At 41.4% G+C, this 19,980-nt stretch overlaps 1 protein-coding gene across 8 annotated transcripts in view; it reads right to left on the reverse strand.

The window, feature by feature from the left end:
• The window catches only part of ZNF106 (zinc finger protein 106), a 78,213-nt gene that overhangs the window by 53,696 nt on the left and 4,537 nt on the right, over positions 1-19,980 (reverse strand). For all 8 annotated transcript variants that reach the window (XM_054532631.2, XM_024232499.3, XM_024232495.3 and 5 more), the window contains one exon: positions 5,568-5,653. In XM_054532631.2, coding sequence (XP_054388606.1) covers positions 5,568-5,621 — 54 coding nt within the window. In that variant the 5' untranslated portion in view covers positions 5,622-5,653. Of the gene's footprint in view, positions 1-5,567; positions 5,654-19,980 lie in introns of those variants that run through there.

Raw genomic sequence — 19,980 nt, forward strand, 5'->3', positions numbered from 1 at the left:
GCCTCTCTATGCTAGATAAGAAAGTTTTAAAAAAATACTTTGAACATAGCAGCTTAATCAATCCTTTATCTTCACTGTCCACTCCCTCAGTTCCCCAGTGGATTTGTTTGGTTCCAATGAAAAGTTTGAACATTTATAGTAGGTTCCCTTCTTCCCATCCTTAGAGGGAAGAAAATATGTGGGAAAGCTGCCACTTAAAAACATGCACACGGCTGGGCGCGGTGGCTCATGCCTGTAATCCCAGCACTTTGGGAGGCCGAGGTGGGCAGATCACGAAGTCAGGAGATCGAGACCATCCTGGCCAACATGATGAAACCCCATCTCTACTAAAAATACAAAAATTAGCTGGGTGTGGTGGTGCGTGCCTATAGTCCTAGCTACTCAGGAGGCTGAGGCAGGAGAATCGCTTGAACCTGGGAGGCAGAGGCTGCAGTGAGCCGAGATTGTGCCACTGTACTCCAGCCTGGCAACAGAACGAGACTTCGTCTCAAAAAAAGAAAAAAGAAAAAAACATGCACACATGTACACATACACAAAACTCAAAAAGCTATAAATGTCTATCCCTTTGTCACTCTACAGTATATACAGCCAGTATGCCATAATTAAAGAATGGCTGTTCACATATATAATTATAAAGGGCTACTACACTTGTTGTGTTATTGCTATTTACTGCATTCCATGTGAAGTCCCTCAAACATTTTCCCACTTGAACTGCAAAATACTGCCGAGGGAGTATGATTAACTTCATGCTGAAGAATGCAGAGAAGTTAACTCGTTCATTCACCAAATATTTATCAAGTTCTTATTATACGCCAAGAATAGAGCTAGGCATTGAAGGTTAAGTGTGAAAATATTCAGTCTTGGCCGGGCACAGTGGCTCATGCCTGTAATCCCAGCACTTTGGGAGGCTGAGGCGGGCGGATCATGAGGTCAGGAGTTTGAGGCCAGCCTAGCCAACATGGTGAAACCCCATCTCTACTAAAAATACAAAATACAAAAAAAAAAAAAAAAAAACCACTAGCTGGGCTGGTGGTGAACGCCTGTAATCCCAGCTACTTGGAAGGCTAAGGCAGGAGAATCGCTTGAACCTGGGAAGGCAGAGGTTGCAGTGAGCCGGTATCACGCCACTGCACTCCAGCCTGGGCAACAAGAGTGAGACTCTGTCTCAAAAAACAAACAAACAAACAAACAAAATATTTAGTCTTGCCGTCTCAGAGTAACAAATAATCAAGTGGTCAAAGTGGGATTCAAACCCAGACAGATCTGACACCAAAGCTAATGTTTCAAACACCATGTCACACTGTAAGCATTTGGTGCATTGAGATTTTTCATTATATACAGTTCATTTGTCAAAAACAATACAACACAACTCACTGTTACTTAAAGTTATCTACTATAGTGTGATAAACAGGGTTGTGATTCAAAACACTTCTTCTTTTTTTTTTTTTTTTTGAGACAGAGTCTCGCTCTGTTGCCCAGGCTGGAGAGCAGTAGCTTGATCTCGGCTCACCGCAACCTCTGCCTCCAGGGTTTCAAGAGATTCTCCTGCCTCAGCCTCCTGAGTAGCCTCGATTACAGACATGCGCCACTATGCCCAGCTAATTTTTTGTATTTTTAGTAGAGATGGGGTTTCACCATGTTGGCCAGGCTGGTCTTGAACTCCTGACCTCAGGTGATCCACCCGCCTCAGCCTCCCAAAGTTCTGGGATTACAGGCGTGAGCCACTGTGCCCGGCCAAAACCCTTCTTTTAAATGGCAATTTTACTGAAGATGACCATCCTTTCCTTCCTATCTCTACAGATGCTTCATAAGGAGAGAGTAGGCCGGGTGCGGTGGCTCACGCCTATAATCCCAGCACTTTCGGAGGCCGAGGTGGGCGGATCACAAGGTCAGGAGTTCGCGACCAGCCTGACCAACATGGTGATACCCCATCTCTACTAAAAGTACAAAAATTAGCCGGGCGTGGCAGCGCGTGCCTTTAATCCCAGCTACTCAGAAGGCTGAGGCAGGAGAATCACTTGAACCCAGGAGGCGGAGGTTGCAGTGAGCCGAGATCGCGCCATTGCACTCCAGCCTGGAGACAGAGCAAGACTCCATCTCAAAAAAAATAAATAAATAAATAAGGGGAGAGTAGCTTTACACATTACCTCTTCTAGCCACAACTGATTGGCCACTAACTAAAATTAACATTTGTGGACCTGAAAACTAGACAAGTTAGTGACAGAACAGAATGAAAAACCCATTAATATACACATCTTCGGTGGGGCGCGGTGGCTCATGCCTGTAATCCCAGCACTTTGGGAGACCGAGGCGGGTGGATCACCGGAGGTCAGGAGTTCGAGACCAGCCTGACCAACATGGTGAAACCCCGTCTCTACTAAAAATACAAATTAGCTGGGCGTGGTGGCACATGCCTATAATCCCAGCTACTCAGGAGGCTGAAGCAGCAGAATCACTTGAACCCAGGAGTGGAGGTTGCAATGAGCCAAGGTCACACCATTGCACTCCAGCCTGGGTGACAAGAGCAAAACACCGTCTAAAAAAAAGTCCTTATGCTTCCTGTTATTCAATTCTTCCTTGATTTAGATGCTTACCAATGTGCCTAATCCCCTTTACTTGAGCTAAATTTAAGTGAGTTCTGTTCCTTACAACAAAACCATTCCTGACCAAAACAGCATTCATTGAAATGGGTTTGTCTGACAAAAAAACTGATTCTTCTTACTATAAAAATGTTATCACCCACTAATAGTTTTAATGTGACTTTTTTTTAAAAACACTTCACTAATCTTGTCCTAAATTTACATGCAAAACCTTCTCCCATCCTGCTCCAAGGAATGAATGCAAACAGTGAGACAACTGAGCTTTCAAAAATCATTAGAAAAAATTCAGCCAGACATGGTGGCTCACACCTGTAAGCCCAGTACTTTGGGAGGTCGAAGTGGAAGGATCACTTGAGCCTAGGAGTTCAAGATCAGTGTGGGCAACCTAGTAAGACCTCATCCCTACAAAAAAAATTTTTAAATTAAAAAATAGCTGAACGTAGTGGCACATGCCTGTAGTCCCAGCTACTCAGGAGGCTGAGACGGGAGCATCACCTGAGCCTGGGACACAGAGGTTGCAGTGAGCTGAGATGGCTCCACTGCACTCCAGCCTAGACAGCAGGGTAAGACCCTGTCTCAAAACGAAACAAAACAACAACAACAAAAAATAAAAAAAGAAAGAAAGAAAAGAAAAAAGATCCACAGGCACAGGATTAAGGTAATAGCCCCAAATGCATTCCTTCTCATGTATTAGGCTTCTATTTAGGCCTTGTATATTAATCAGTATTATATTTTTAAAGGCTGGGTTGGTTGGAGGGGGGGGGGACTCATGGTTAAACACATGTGGAAAACATTGAATAATACAAAAAATATGACCAAGTATAGTGGCTCACACTTGACGCCAGGAGTTCAAGACCAGCTGGGCAACATAGTGAGACTCCATCTCTATTAATTACACATATATTTAACTCCAGGGCTTCTCAGTATTTTATATGTTAATGGGCCTCAGGATACTCAGGGATACCTTGCACAGCTTTTCCCCATACTCAAGTCACTTAGAACCTTTTCTCCTCCATAGTTTATTTGGAGAAACCAGAGTTACACTAGTTTGGGAAATTGGAGACAAGCACAGCTTCAACACCACTTGTTCATAGTCCTATCTGAAAATAAGTATCAGTTATCCCTTCCAACTAACCCATTTTGTTATTTTCTTAAATCATACCGCTCACTTAAAGCAGGCCATTCCCTTGCTTTAAAAAAAAATAAAAAGGCAAAAAATAAAAATAAAAATGAAAACTACAACCAGCTTTCCTTTTTTTAAAAAAAAAGGAAAATAAATAAAACTACAATCAGCTTTTCCTAGGGCAGAGTAGATAATTCTAGCCCTTCATTTAACTTCATTATGATCATGGAAAAGTATGAAGAGATAAAAGTATGTTTGAAACCAGAGTAGAAGAGCCAGAAAGATTTAAAATGGCAAAATCACAAAATCATGGTATCACAAAATAGGGCTGCTGTTCTATGAAACTCCGATATCACATCTCTGAGCAGCAGCCTATCCATCTCACGTCTTCTCCCTACCTCTGTCCAACGTGAAAGTAGTCATAAGGAATTCTGACTTATTGACAATTTGTATAAACCTTCATCAAATTTTTAAAACCAGAAGAGCATTCTTTTATTTTTGTAAACAGTAGCAGGTATAGTATTAAACATGATTTTTAAATCTCACTAATTTTTCCATCACTAACAGAAATCTAGATAGAAAAAAAATAGTATCCATCCAAGTCTACTTGGTGGATCATAATCGACCCTTCAATCTGGCATCCAACACTGTTTATCAACTATCTTCACTTAATTACAAATTACAGTCCTGCTATTCCCAAGGCAAAACTGTTTTAATCAGATGAGCCTTCTTGCCAACTCCTAGAACTGTCATACTCCATTCCATTTGTCTCTGTACATGTTGTTCTCCTACCTAAAATATCTCTTCCTCATTTCTCTTAAACCATCGTTACTCTAGACACTTTTCAAAGTTTACCACTTCCACTCACACTTCCCTGGCTAACCTAGCCCATGATCCTCCCAGTTCTCTGAATTTCCAGTGACAATCAAGAGCATCTTAGAAGCAAAGAGAATAAATTCCTCAGTATTTAAACCAGCAGCACTACTCTGAAAGCAAATGATAAAGGCAGGTAAAGGCAAAAAGTGACACAAATTGCAGCCAATTTTAGGTACTAAAAAGATGTTTTGGCCGGGCACAGTGGCTGATGCCTGTAATCCTAGCACTTTGACAGGCCCGAGGCAGGTGAATAACCTGTGGTCAGGAGTTCAAGACCAGCCTGGGCAACATGGTGAAACCCTGTCTACAAAAATCAGCCACGCCCAGCGGCACATGCCTGTAATCCCAGTTACTTGGGAGGCTGAGGCAGGAGAATCACTTGAACTGGGGAGGCAGAGGTTGCAGTGAGCTGAGATTGCACCACTGCACTCCAGCCTGGGCAACAGAATAAGACTCCATTTAAAAAAAAAAAGTTTTACTTTGAGCAACATCCCCACCTTGTGGACATCTAGGATATTGTTAATACCATTTCTGCTGTGCTGCACTTTTCACAAGCATAGGCATAAACAAATTGTAGGTACATATAATAAATGCTATATCCTTAGCTAATCAAAAAGTACATGATTTTAAAATTGCAGAAAGCAGTATAACTTCAAATAACCTTGGAATTTTAAGGTATCTTCCCTATAACTGGTTACTAAATTTCTCTGTGTCATCTAGTTATGAATACCCTCAAATTCTGGATGGACAGAAGTTTAATAATACAGGTACTGGCTTTAGGAGGCAGTAACGAGAAAGAAACCAGTGGAATGAGACTATGGTTTAGGAAAGAAAAGAAGCATAAATAAGACATTGTCAAAGCTTTTCCTATTAATACGTATGTCTATTAATATTAATAACATCTATTAATAACATGTCTCTTTAAAAAATAGTCATAAAGCCTCAGATTCTCCCTCTTCCATTATTACCTTTTTTGAGCTGTACACGATGTGGCACAATATGCATTTTCGTTCTCGTACCATAGTGACCAGATCTGAAGCACTCAGCGCCACACCTGCAATGAGGAAGTAACATTTAGTAACCTTTTCTCCTCAGATACCTTCTTACATTCATCTTCATATAACCAAAATTACAAGTCTTATCTTCCTCACCTCCACCTTGCTCCTCCCCCAGTCTTTCTGTTTCCAGGTAAACATTTTGGGAGCATACGGTAAACATTTTGGGAGCCATCCTTGATCTTTCTTTTTCACCCCATATCCACCCTCATTAGGAAATTGTCAGACCTACCTTGATATATAGCCAAATTCCAACACTTCTCACCACCCAGCACACCTATCATCCCACATGGCATTACCCTACTACTGAAACGGCTCCTTCCTTCTGCTCTTGTCCTCTCACAGCTGATTCTCAAAACAGTGTTTTGAGAGTAGCCAAAGATTCTTAGAATAAGATTCTTTTAAAGTTTAATTCAGAATGGACAGGCGTAGTGGCTCACGCCTGTAATCCCAGCATTTTGGGAGGCCGAGGCGGGCAGATCACGAGGTCAGGAGTTAGAGACCGGCCTGGCCAACATGGTGAAACCCCGTCTCTACTAAAAATACAAAAATTAGCTGGGCTTGGTGGCAGGTGCCTGTAATACCAGCTACTCAGGAGGCTAAGGCAGAATTGCTTGAACCCGGGAGCGGAGGTTGCAGTGAGCCGAGATTGCACTACTGCACTCCAGCCTTGGCAACAGAGCAAGACTCCGTCTTTAAAAAAAAAAAAAAAAAAAAAAAAAGTTTAAGTTAGAACATATACAGGTTGAACATTCCAAATCTAAAAATCTGAAATCTGAAATGATCCAAAACCAGAGACTTTTTGGGTGTCAACATGATGCTCAAAGGACATACCCACTGGAGCAGTTTAGATTTGGAATGTTCCGATTTGGGATGTTCAGCCAGTAAGTATGCAAATATTCCAAGATCCGAAAAAATCTGAACTCCACAACACTTTTGGTCCCAAGCATTTTGGATAAAGGAACTCAACCTGTATGTAATTCCTCTGCTCAGAATTTCCCAATGGCGTCCATCTCACTCACAGAAAACCTAGTCTTTGCCATGGCTACAATATGTTTCTCTCTTCCTCTCCGAATCATTCGCATGCCCTCCCATTCTTCCTCTATCATTCTAGTGCACTCACATTCCCCTCGTTGCTATTCTTTGTTCACATCACAGATCCTCCCACCTTAGCACCTCTACATTTTCTGTTCTCTGCCTGGAATATTCTTCCTTAAAAAGTCCTTATGGTTCCCGTGACTCATTCATTTCCATCGGGTATCTAAAATATTGCCTTATGGGAGAGGCCCTGCCTGACCCTCTACATACTATTTCACTTTCTGACACCCCACCTCTCCACATAGTTCCAGTTTCTCTATTCCCCTATTAATCTGCTTAATTTTTTATAGCACTGTGGTAGATCATGTTTCCATAGAAGGCCTCAACAATATCTGCTACCCCATGTGCTCTTTTGCAATGTGATATTGCCACCATCCATGAAAAGGTGGATGGAGTCTGTTTCCCCTCCCTGTGAACTATTTTGATCAATAAAATGTGGCAGAAGTGATGCTGTATAACTTAAGAGGCTGGGCTTTCAGAAATCTGTACCTTCTGCCTCTGCCCACTTGTTACGCTCCCTCTTGAAAGCCAGCCACCGTGCTGTGAGAAGCCAAAGCCACAGGGAAAGGCCAGGTAAAAAAAGAACTGAGGCCCTCACTGAGTACCCAAACAACAAGCAGGACCAACTGACAGCCAGAAGCGTGAGCCATCTTGGGGGCTCCAGGTCCAGCCACCAATGAGAGACCCGCAAGTGAGACCAATACATACACCATCCAGACAAGCCCTCTTCAACCCAGAGAATTGTGAGACACAATACAAGAGTTGTTTTAAGCCAGGAAATTTTGGAATAGTTTATGAACAAGCGATATCTTGAACATTATCTTTTACTACCTGACATAGTATGTGTTATTCTGTCTCTGCCAATTAAAATTTAAATTCCATGAGAAAAAGGACTTTGCATATTTTGTTCACTAGTATAGTTCGGTCTAGCACTTAGAACAGTATATGACATATCGTAGGCAATTCAAAAGTATTTGTTGATTATTCCAAATGGAACTATCCATCTTGGGTTACTAAATGTGAGTTTAGTAACTGAGCTGAGTAAATACTAGGGTTTGAGGCCAGGCACAGTGGCTCACACCTGTAATCACAGCACTTTGGGAGGCTGAGGTGGTAGGGTCACTTGAGGACAGGAGTTCAACACCAGTCTGGGCAACATAGTGTCTCTACAAAAAATGAAAGAATTAGCTGGGTACTATGGCTCATGCCTGTAATCCCAGCTACTTGGGAGGCACAGCAAGGAGGATTCCTTGAGCTTAGGAGTTTGAGGTTATAATGAGCTATGATTGTGCCACTGTACTTCACCCTGGGCAAGAGTGAGGCTCTCTATAAAAAAAAAATAAAAATAAAAATAAAAAATAAAAGAAAGAAAATACCAGGGGTTTAAATTAAGACTCAACAATGGTTTACTCTTTCATAATCCTCTAGCACTAGCACACTTTCCTCAAGTCCCTGCTAGAGATGCTCTATATGAAATTTTAAATCTACTTCCCAAGCAGCATTGTTCCTTCCTCTACAGAAAACATCAAGCTCTAATAGATCTGCTTCCTCATCTGGGGTACATTCCTTAGGAGATTTTAAAACTGCGACATAATGAGGTTACAAACTACCATAGTTTAATCTGTAACTCCTAGATAATATGGCAGAATGACCAATGAAAGAGGCCTAAGGTTCTCCACTCCTCTGATTACTCGGCAGTTTTCTTGCCATGCAACCCACTTCATAATATTATTGAACGCCTAAATAATTTTATTCAATAATAAAGTTCAAGCCAGGCATGGTGGCTCATGCCTATATTCCCAGGAGGCATGGTGGCTCATGCCTATAATCCCAGGAGGCCGAGGTGGGTGGATAACTTGAGGTCAGGAGTTCAAGACCAGCCTGGCCAACATGTCTCTATTAAAAATACAAAAATTAGCTGGGTATGGTGGCACGTGCCTGTAATCCCAGCTACTCGGGAGGCTGAGGCAGGAGAATCGCTTGAACCCAGGAGGCGGAGGTTGTAGTGAGCCGAGATGATGCCCCTGCACTCCAGCCTGGGCAACACAGCGAGACTCTGTCTCAAAAAATAAAAATAAAAAATAAAATTCAAAACACTAAAGTAAGATTATGGGGTAAAAATATGGACATTTAAGAAAGCTGAATGTCAATTAGCTACCAAAACAAAGAAATATACCTTTGTGGATAGGTACAGTATTATTTATACTTTCCATATTACTAATAATCTCTTAAATCTCAAACAGAAATGTTAAGTGCTATAGCATACTACTTCTAACTGCTTTACAATGTAACATCTACTTCAACTTTAATTATTACTTACATGCGTTATTTTGTTACTTCATTCAACAAACATTTATTGAGCACTAAGCACTATTCTAAGGGTTGGAGAAATTGGTAAAGATACATCCAGAAATGTTTTAAATTGTGCTTCCAGTTATTAACCACCAAAGCAAAACAGGAACAAGAAACTTAGAAGCAATTAAGTCAGTAAAAGAGTGTGACTCTCTGGTAGAAATTATAGCAGTTACTGTGGAGTTTTTATATATTCACTTGGTTGAAAACCAAGCACTAAAATACAAACTGTACTTTTATTTGACAAAGCCAACATCAACCCCTAGTAAATGGATAAAAAAATAAAGCCATACAGTATAATAGAAATACTCTATATCAACCTTTTAACCAAATTCTCCCTCTTTTTAGTTATTTTTTCCTTTCACAAGCTTATTTCTAATCTGCATGTATTAAGAATACTCATTTTCATTTTCTGAAAAAGTCAAAATATAACTGCCAGCAAAGTATTCAATCGATAAGGAAGATTTAGTATTTAAACCCTGAGGTGACATGATTCCAGGCAAAGTAACTTTAGTTTATATATTCTTAAATTGGGTAAATACATAAATTCCATTAAGCTTTCTGAAATACTGTAATTAGCCCAGTCTTCTAGATGGGAACCACTGCTCTTTTTAAAGGCCTTGACAAAGACTAGAAGCCAAGGAAATACAAACAATCCAACTCTGTGATCTCAACCAAGGTGACTGAGAAGTGACAAACTACAAGTAAGTAAACAAGGAATCCAAACCTACTGCCATCCTCACTTTAGCCACCTTACACTGGGTTTCACCATGTTGGCCAGGCTGATCGAGAACTGACCTCAGGTGATCCACCAGCCTCGGCCTCCCAAAGTGCTGGGATTACAGGTGTGAGCCACCACGCCCAGCTTCATCTCATTGTTAACAGTACATTTAGTAATCTTTATCCATTTTGTATATGTATATATTCATAAAGTGGATCATCATAAAGGTCTTCATCCTCAGTCTTCACATTGAGTACACTGAGGAGGAAGCAGGGGAGGGCTTGGTCTTGCTGTCTCAGGGGTAGCAGAGGCAGAGAAAAATCTGTGTATAAGTGGACCTGCGAACTGCAAACCTGTGCGATTCAAGGGTCAACTGTATACTTTCTCTTCCTTAAGATTTCCTTAATAATATCTTCTTTTCTCTAGCTTACTTTAAGGATACAGTACACAACATATATAACATGCAAAATATGTGTTAATTAACTCATGTTATCAGTAAGGCTGCTGGTCAACGATAAACTATTAGTAGTTAGGTTTCGGGGAAATCAAAAGCTATAGATGGATTATTGACTTCACAGGGTATCAGTCCCCCCAACCCTTGAGCTGTTCAAGGGTCAACTGTATTTTTCTTTATCAGTCTATCTATGGGTTTGTTAATATTATTAATCTTTTCAAAGAACCAATTTTGTCCATTGTCTTTTTCTATTTCTTTAATTTCTACTGCTGTCTTTATTACCTTTCATTTTACATACATTGGGTTTATTTTGTTCTTCATTTACTAGCTTCTTAAGGTAGAACTTGAGGTCAAGTCTTTAGGCCTTCTTTCTTTTCCAATAAATATATTTAAACCCACAAACCTCTCTGTAAGCACTGCTTTAATGGCATCCCATATTTTTTAGTACTTTTTAATAAACATTTTATTTTAGAATTGTTTTAGATTTATAGAAAAGTGGCAAAGATAGAGATAGTATAGTTTCCATATACCCCACATCTAGTTTCCCATATTAACATCTTTCATTTGGCCAGGTCAGTGGCTCACATCTGTAATCCCAGCACTTTGGGAGGATGGCTTGAAGCCAGGAATTCAAGACCAGGCTGGTCAACACAGCAAAATTCGTGTATCCACAAAAAAATTAAAAATTATCCAGGTTGGTCAGGCATGGTGGCTCATGCCTGTAATCCCAACACTTTGGTAGGCTGAGGCAGGTGGATCACCTGAGGTCAGGAGTTCCAAGACCGGCGTGACCAACATGGTGAAACCCCGTCTCTACTAAAAAGAAAAAAATTAGCTGGGCTTGGTGGCAAGCACCTGTAATTCCAGCTACTCAGGAGGCTGAGGCAGGAGAGTCACTTGAACCCGAGAGGTGGAGGTTACAGTGAGCCAAAATCGGGCCACTGCACTCCAGCTTGAGCAACAAGAGTGAAACTCAGCCTCAAAAAAAAAGCAAAACAAAAAACTTACATTAGTGTGTTACATTTGTCACAATTAACAAACCAATATTGATACACTGTTATTTATTTATTTATTTATTTAGAGACACAGTCTCACTCTGTTGCCCAGGCTGGATTGCAGTGGTGCTATCTCAGCTCACTGCAACCTCTGTAAACTCCGCCTGAAACTACGTCTAAAAAAAAAAACAAAAATCTTACATCAGAATGTTACATTTGTCACAACTAACAAACCAATATTGATACATTGTTATTTATTTTATTTTATTTTTTGAGACAGAGTCTCACTCTGTTGTCCAGGCTGGAGTGCAATGGCACAATCTTGGCTCACTGCAACCTCCACCTCCTGGGTTCAAGCAATTCTCCTGCCACAGCCTCCCAAGTAGCTGGGACTACAGGCACCCGCCACCACGCCCCACTCATTTTTGTATTTTTAGTAGAGATGGAGTTTCACCATATTGGCCAGGTTGGTCTCAAACTCCTGACCTTGTGATCCACCCACCTCGGCCTCCCAAAGTGTTGGGATTACAGGCATGAGCCACCGTGCCCAGCCTGATGCGCTGTTATTATGGAAGCCATATTTTATTCAGATGTCCTCTTTTTTTTTTTTTTTGAGACGCAGTCTTGCTCTGTCTCCCAGGCAGGAGTGCAGTGGCATGATCTCAGTTCATGGCAACCTCCGCCTCCCAGGTTCAAGCAATTCTCCTGCCTCAGCCTCCCGAGTAGCTTTACAGGCACCTGCCACCACGCCCGGCTAACTTTTGTGTTTTTAGTAGAGACGGGGTTTCACCATGTTGGCCAGGCTGGTCTGGAACTCCTGACCTCAGGCAATCTGCCCTCCTTGGCCTCTGAAAGTGCTGGGATTACAGGTGTGAGCCACCATGCCCAGCCCAGATGTCCTCATTCTTTACCTCCTACCTTTTTTCTCTTCCAGCATGTCATAGAGGATACCACATTACATTTAGTCATCATTTCTCCTTTGGCTCCCCTTGGCCATGACAGTTATCCCACAAATCTTGATGTCGTATTTTCATTATCATTCAGTTCAAAGTACTTTCTAATTTCTCTTGTGATTTCTTCTTTGACTCACAGATTATTTAGAAGATTCATTGAATTTCCAAATACTTGTGGCCTTTTACACATCTTGGTTTCCAATTTAATCTTATTAAGAGGCTAGGAGCTATGACTCACGTCTCTAATACCAGTACTTTGGAAGGCCGAGGTGGGTGGATCACCTGAGGTCAGGAGTTCCAGACCAGCCTGGCCAACATGGTGAAACCCCGTCTCTACTAAAAATACAAAAATTAGCTGGGCATGGTGGTGGGCATCTATAATCCCAGCTATTTGGGAGGCTGAGGCAGGAGAATCGCTTGAACCCGGGAGGCAGAGGTTGTGGTGAGCTGAGATCACGCCACTGCACTCCAGCCTATTTGGGAGGCTGAGGCAGGAGAATCGCTTGAACCCAGGAGGCAGAGGTTGCGGTGAGCTGAGATCACGCCACTGCACTCCAGCCTAGGCTACGAGATCGAAACTCTGTCTCAAAAGAAAATTAATTAATAATAATAATTTTATTACAGTCAAAGAACATATACTATATTATTTTAATCCTTTCAACTATACTGAGAATCACAGCCCAGCATCTGGTTTATATATACGCTTGGGGAAAAAAAGTATATTCTGCAGTTGTTGTGTGGAAATCATTTATATTGATTTTTTTTAAAGACAGGGTCTCGGCCAGGCACAGTGGCTCACGCCTGTAATCCTGGCACTTTGGGAGGCCGAGGCGGGCAGATTACCAGAGGTCAGGAGTTTGAGACCAGCGTGGCCAACATGGCAAAACCCCATCTCTACTAAAAATATAAAAATTAGCCTGGTGTGGTGGCAGGAGCCTATAATCCCAGCTACTCGGGAGGCTGAGGCAGGAGAATCGCTTGTAGAGGTTGCAGTGAGCCGAGACAGCGCCACTTCATTCCAGCCTCAGCAAAAGGGCAAAACTCCGTCTCAATAAATAAAAATAAATAAAGACACAGTCCCACTCTGTCACCCAGGCTGGAGTGCCACGACACAAACATGGCTCACTGCAGCCTCAACCTTCTAGGTTCAAGCAATCTTTCCTACATCAGCCTCCCAAGTAGCTGGGACCATGGGCACACCACCACGCTGGGCTAATGGTTTTATTTTGAACAGATTGGGTCTCTTCATGTTGGCCAGACTAGTCTTGAACTCCAGGGCTCAAGCAATCTTCCCACCTCGGCCTCCCAAAATCTATACTAATTTTTGTTGTTATCATTGAGAGAAGAATGTTCAAATCTCTCTAATAGTGAATTGTCTATTTATTCCTTTAGTTGTATCCATTTTTGCTTCATGTATTTTGAAGCTCTGATATCAGGCACAAGCATAGTTATAACTGTTACATCTTTCTCATGAACTGAGCTTTTATTGTTATGAAATGATCCCTTTAACTCTGGTGATACTTTTTATATTGAAGTCTATTTTATCTGATATAAATATAACCACTCTAGGCTTCTTATGCTACTTTGTATGATCTTTTTCCATGCATTTGTTTTTAGCCATTTTGTCTTTATGCATTAAATCAGTGTGTATTTCATTAAAGTCAATGAAGTTATTAATATAGTTGAATTAGATATACCATTTTATTATTTATAGCTCCTCTATTTTTCTTCAGTTATACCTGTTTCTGTCTTGTTTGGATTATTCACTTTAATTTTTCTACTAGTTTTTCTTTAGCAACACTTCTTTGCATGATTATATTTTCCCCCCAGTGGTTGCTTTTAGGAATTCCAACATATATCTTTACCATTATACTCTTTACTGTATTAAAAAGACCACTGGCTCGGCATGGTGGCTCACGCCTGTAATCCTAGCACTTTGGGAGGCCAAGGCAGGCGGATCACCTGAGGTCAGGAGTTTGAGACCAGCCTGGCCAACAAGGTGAAACCATGTCTCTACCGAAAATACAAAAATTAGCTGGGCGTGGTGGCAGGCGCCTGTACTTCCAGCTAGTCCGGAGGCTAAGGCAGGAGAATCACTTGAACCCAGGAGGCAGAAGTTGCAGTGAACAGAGATGGCACCACTGCACTCCAGCCTGAATGACAAGAATGAAACTCTGTCTCAAAAAAAAAAAAAGTACCACTACAGGTAATATGTAAAAACTCTGCAACCATATAGGCCCATTTACCCTCACCCATCATCCCATGCTTTATGGGATATGTTTTATATCTACCATAAGAAATGAACCCCCAAGATGATGCATTTTGTGCTACAGTCATTTTTTTAAGAAATGAAAAAGAAAGTATTAAAATATCTACCCAGATATTTACAAGTTCTAATCTTCATTGTTTTCTGAAGATTCAACTTTCCATCTGGTATCATTTCCCTACAGCCTGAAGAACTTCTTTTAGCATTTCTTATAGTGCAGATCTACCAGCAATGAATTATCTGACAATGTCTTTATTTCATATTCTTTTTTTTGAGACAGTCTTGCTCTGTCACCCAGGCTGGAGTGCAGTGTTGCCACCTCAGCTCACTGTAACCTCCGCCTCCTGGGTTCAAGCGATTCTCCTGCTTCAGCCTCCCAAGGACCTGGGATTACAGGCACCAGCTAATCATGCCTGGCTAATTTTTTTGTATTTTTAGTAGAGATGGGGTTTCACCATGTTGGCCAGGCTGGTTTCAAACTCCTGACCTCTGGTCATCACCCGCATCAACCTCCCAAAGTGTTGGGATTACAGGCATGAGCCACTACACCCGGTCCCATATTCTTTCTTGAAGGCTATTGGGCTGAATCTGAAATTCTGGGCTGACATGTTTTTTCCTTCAGCACTTTAAAGATTCTCTATTATCTTCTGGCCTCCACTGTTTCTGATGATTCGTCAGTGGTAAACAGAATTCTCTCTCTGTATCTAATGTGTTGTTTTCTTTGCTGTTTTCTAGATTTTTCCTTTTGTCTGTCCATAGTTTAACTATAAGGCACCCACCAAATTTGGTAAATTTTCAGCCATTACATTTTTAAATATTTTTTCTTCCTCATTGTTTTTCTTCTCCCTCCCAGATTTCAATTAAATGTGCTGGGTTTTTAAAATATTGATCCCAGGTCACTGAGGATGTATTTCTTTTTCCCTCCCACTCTTTCTTCAACTTTAATTTCAAGGATGCTTTCCTCTGTCATCTCCATTCTTCCATTAAGCCCCATCCAGTTTAAATTTTTATTTCAGATATCATATTTTTCAGTTCTAGAATGTCTATTTAGTTATCTTAATTTCACACTCATTCTTTATGAGTACATTTTCCTTTATATCATTTTTATTTCCTTTACCAATGCAGTTATAAAAGTTTAAAATCATTTCCTGCTAATCCCAACATTTAAGCATTTTAAGATCACTCTCTAGAGTGTCATTTAGCTTGAGAATAGGTTACATTTTCCTGTTTCTTTGTATATGAGTAGTTTTGGAATATACCCTGGATATTTTGAATGTTATACTGCAGCAACTCTGGAGTCCTTTATATTCCTCCAAAGAGTATTGCCTTTTGTTTTTTTACTTTTGTTTTCATAGTATCTAACTTGGTTAACTCAAACTACAAATCTGTCTCTTAGGCAGTAGATGAAATCTCCAGTTTTGTTTGTTTGTTTGTTCGTTTGTTTTTTGAGACAGAGTCTCACTCTGTCACCCAGGCTGGAGTGCAGTGGCGTGATCTCGGCTCACTGCAAGCTCCGCCTCCCGGGTTCAAGCAATTCTTCTGCCTCAGCCTCCTGAGTAGCTGGGATTACAGGCATGTGCCACCATGCCTGGCTAATTTTTTTGTATCTTTAGTAGAGACGGGGTTTCACCATATTGGCCAGGCTGGTCTTGAACTCCTGACCTTGTGATCCATCCACCTCGACCTCCCAAAGTGCTGGGATTACAGGCGTGAGCCACTGCACCCGGCAAAATCTTCAGTTATTTCATCCTTAGTGGGGCTTCTTTGGAGTCTGCTCCACATATGCATAATTCAGCAGTCTGCCGAGGTTTGGGCAGACTTTATTTACAGAGTCTGATGCTTCTCCTCTCTCTGCTTTCCAGGATTCTCCTCTCACTTCCCAACAGCTGTAGTTGCTTGAGCTTTATCTTCTGGTTCTTCAGGCCACAAAGACTAAAGTTTACTATTGGAATTTTAAGCACCCTACATGACATAGATCAGGGCCTGCCCTAAAGTTAGAAGCCATGAAAATGGGAAATTACTCCAAGTAGTCCCATTCTTGTGTTAACTCCCCTCTAGAATCTGCCTGGTTTTTTGTAACTCTCCAGTAGATTTTACTGGTTTTATGTATTTCCATCCAGAGGTAATAGTTGTTATCTGTGGCGGCGTTGGCCAGGAGGAGCTTACTCAGCCTATGACCAGAACAGGACTCTCATGTTTGCACTTTTGAGAGCCACCAGCCTCTTCGAATGGCTCCAAGCAATGCTCAAGCAGAACAGACTGACCAAAGAAGACATATCCTCAATCATGCAATGGAGTAGGAGACCCTAGGTTTAGTGACAAAGTCTGCTGGGACCTGGGTGACTCCTGAATGGCAGCTGTTCATGAGGTGGCTCAGCATTCCAGACTACCTCAATTTTATGGTGCCTCCATCTAAACATACACATACATGGTTTGCTCAACCATACACTGAAAAAACTATTCTCATGCATGCTTATGTTTTATGCCTTTGTCCCTCACTATTAAAAGCCCTTCAAAGGCATCTAATTATGTAAGATATAAATCAAAATATTTAAAAGGTCTTACAAGGCCCGCTTGACACAACCCTTGCTAATGTGTATTACACAGGTTTGAGCTACTTTCTTGTAGATCTCTGTGATCAGACAAAATGGCATTTTCAGTTCTTCCCACCTACCACACTCCTCCCACCTTAGGGCTTTTTCATATGCTGGTCCCTCTCCTTGGAAAGCTCTTACTCCTTTTCATCTAGTTAATTACTCATCCTCCAAATCTCAGTCCAAATGTCAGTTGCCTAGGAAAGCACTCCCTCATCTCCCAGACTAGGTCATACCCCTCACTGTGCACTGCTCTTCTGAAACCCTGTCTCTTCTTTATAACACTTATCCCAATTGTGGCTATTTCTGAGGCACACCGTAGAGCAGCAATTCTCAATCACATCAGACCCAACTCTTTTTTCCTAAAACATATTATTGTGGAAATTTTCATTCATACATAAAAATAGAAGGATTATTATAACAATCCCCGGTGTTCTGATCAGCCAGCTTCCCCAATTGTCACCACACAATTTTTTCTTTAAAGATATTTTGTACTCCCTTTTATTGTAAATATTTTGTAATAACCTTATCCTTCCTGAAATAACATGCAGAGCTACTGTAACTTACTTACACATGTAAAACTTCAAATATCAATATAATGTGCTAACTATAATAAAAACAAAAAATTAAAGGAAAGTGAGTTATAAAGTAACACGTATATCAACATATAAATGCTCAGACATGACTATATTAGAAGAATAAAACTATAAATGTGACTACTATAAAATCAGACTAATATAGACAGGCATGTGATATTGTTGATAAAAAATACCATGAATAGTCTGGGCATGGCAGCTCACGCCTGTAATCCCTGTACTTTGGGAGGCTGAGGCAGTTCAAGACCAGCCTGGCCAACATAGTGAAATCCCATCTCTACTAAACATACAAAAATTAGCCAGGCGTGGTGATGCACGCCCGTAGTCCTACATACTCAGGAAGCTTAGGCACGAGAATTGCTTGAACCCGGGAGGCAGAGGTTGCAGTGAGCCAAGATCATGCCACTGCACTCCAGCCTGGGTGACAGAGTGAGACTCTGTCTCAAAACAAACAAACAGCATTGCTGTCTGCAATATAATTTCCCAAAATAGTGACCAACTCACTAATCTTTCTGAACTAAAGAAATCACAATCCCTTGATTTACACATTAACTATGCTTCAGGCAAAAAATAGTCTGTGTTGACCAGGCGCGGTAGCTCACGCCTGTAATCCCAGCACCTGGGAGGCGGAGGCGGGTGGATCGCTAGAGTCCAGGAGTTCAAGACCAGTCTGGCCAACATGGCAAAACCCTGTTTCTACAAAAAAAAAAACTAGCTGGGCTTGTGGGGTGCATGCCTGTAATCCCAGCTACTCAGGTGGCTGAGACACAAGAATCACTTGAACCCAGGAGGCAGAGGTTGCAGTGAGCCAAGATCATGCCACTACACTCCAGCCTGGGGGGTCAGAGTGAGACCTTACCTCAAAAAAAACAACAAAAAAAATACTGTATGTTTATGTTAAACAAATTTGGTTTGAGGCTCAGATAATTATAAACAGATTTTTCACCTACACGAACATCTTCTGGGACATTAGAAAGCGATGCAAGATTTATGTGTTCTCACCACAAAAACTTATAATACATATGTTAATTAGTTTCATCTAGCTATTCCACAAGGTACAGCAGGTCCTCAAAAAATACTGTTTCATTCAATATCATGCTGTTATAACATTAATGAGAAAAAATAAATTATTTCCAGCCGAGGCCACTGTCCATGTAGACTTCATATGTTCTCCTTATTCCTTCACGGGTTTCTTCCAGGTCTCCAGTTTCCTCCCACACCCCAAAGTAAGTGCCTGATAGGTGAACCGGGTGTCTAAACAGTCCCAGTCTCGATGAGTGTGGGTGTGTGTGTGTGTGAGTGCACCCTGGGATGGAATGGCATCCTGTCCAGGGTTGGTTTCTACCTTGTAAACTTAGCTGCTTAGGATAGGCTCTGACCACCTGAACACTGAACTGGAATAAAGATGTTGGAAAATAAAAGAGTGGATAAATACAAATTATTATAAAATAAAAATGTGTGACGTATGCACGACAATAAACAATGTGGTATGAAAGCATCCACCTGTCATATTTGTTGATTTTTAACCACATGGTAGTAGCCAGTGCTCCTTAAAATTTTTGCTTTGGAAATATTTATTCCTTGATTTAGCCCACCACCAGTGTGACTGTGGTCACCCATTGATTCGCCAAAAATTAGGCAAATATCCTGTAATATCCTGTTTTTATTACTTTTTTTTTTTTTTTTTTTTTTTGAGACGGAGTCTCGCTGTCGCCAGGCTGGAGAGTGGTGACATGATCTGAGCTCACTGCAACCTCCACCTCCCGGGTTCAATCGATTCTCCTGCCTCAGCCTCCCGAGTAGCTGGGACTATAGGCTCGTGTACCACCACACCCAGCTAACTTTTGTATTTTTTAGTAGAGATAGGGTTTCACTATGTTGACCAGGATGGTCTAGATCTCTTGACCTCATGATCCGCCCACCTCAGCCTCCCAGAGTGCTGGGACTACAGGCATGAGCCACCACGCCCGGCCCTTCTTTTTTTTTTTCTTCCAGAGACAGGGGTTTGTTCTATCACCTGGGGTAGAGTGCAGGGGCATGATCATAGCTCACTGCAGCTTTGAACTCCTGGGCTCAAGTGATCCTTCCACCTCAGCCTCCCAAGTAGCTGGGATTACAGGTATACGCTACCATACTTGGTCAATTTTTAAAATTTTTTGTAGAGATTAGGGTCTCACTTTGAAGCCCAGGCTGATCTTGAACTCCCAGCTTCAAGTGTCCTCCACCTTGGCCTCCCAAAGTGCTAGGATTACAGGTATGAGCCACCATGCCCAGGCTACTCTTTTTTACATCTACGT

This window comes from Pongo abelii, chromosome 16, assembly GCF_028885655.2.
Source record: "Pongo abelii isolate AG06213 chromosome 16, NHGRI_mPonAbe1-v2.0_pri, whole genome shotgun sequence".
Classification (NCBI taxonomy): Eukaryota; Metazoa; Chordata; class Mammalia; order Primates; family Hominidae; genus Pongo; species Pongo abelii.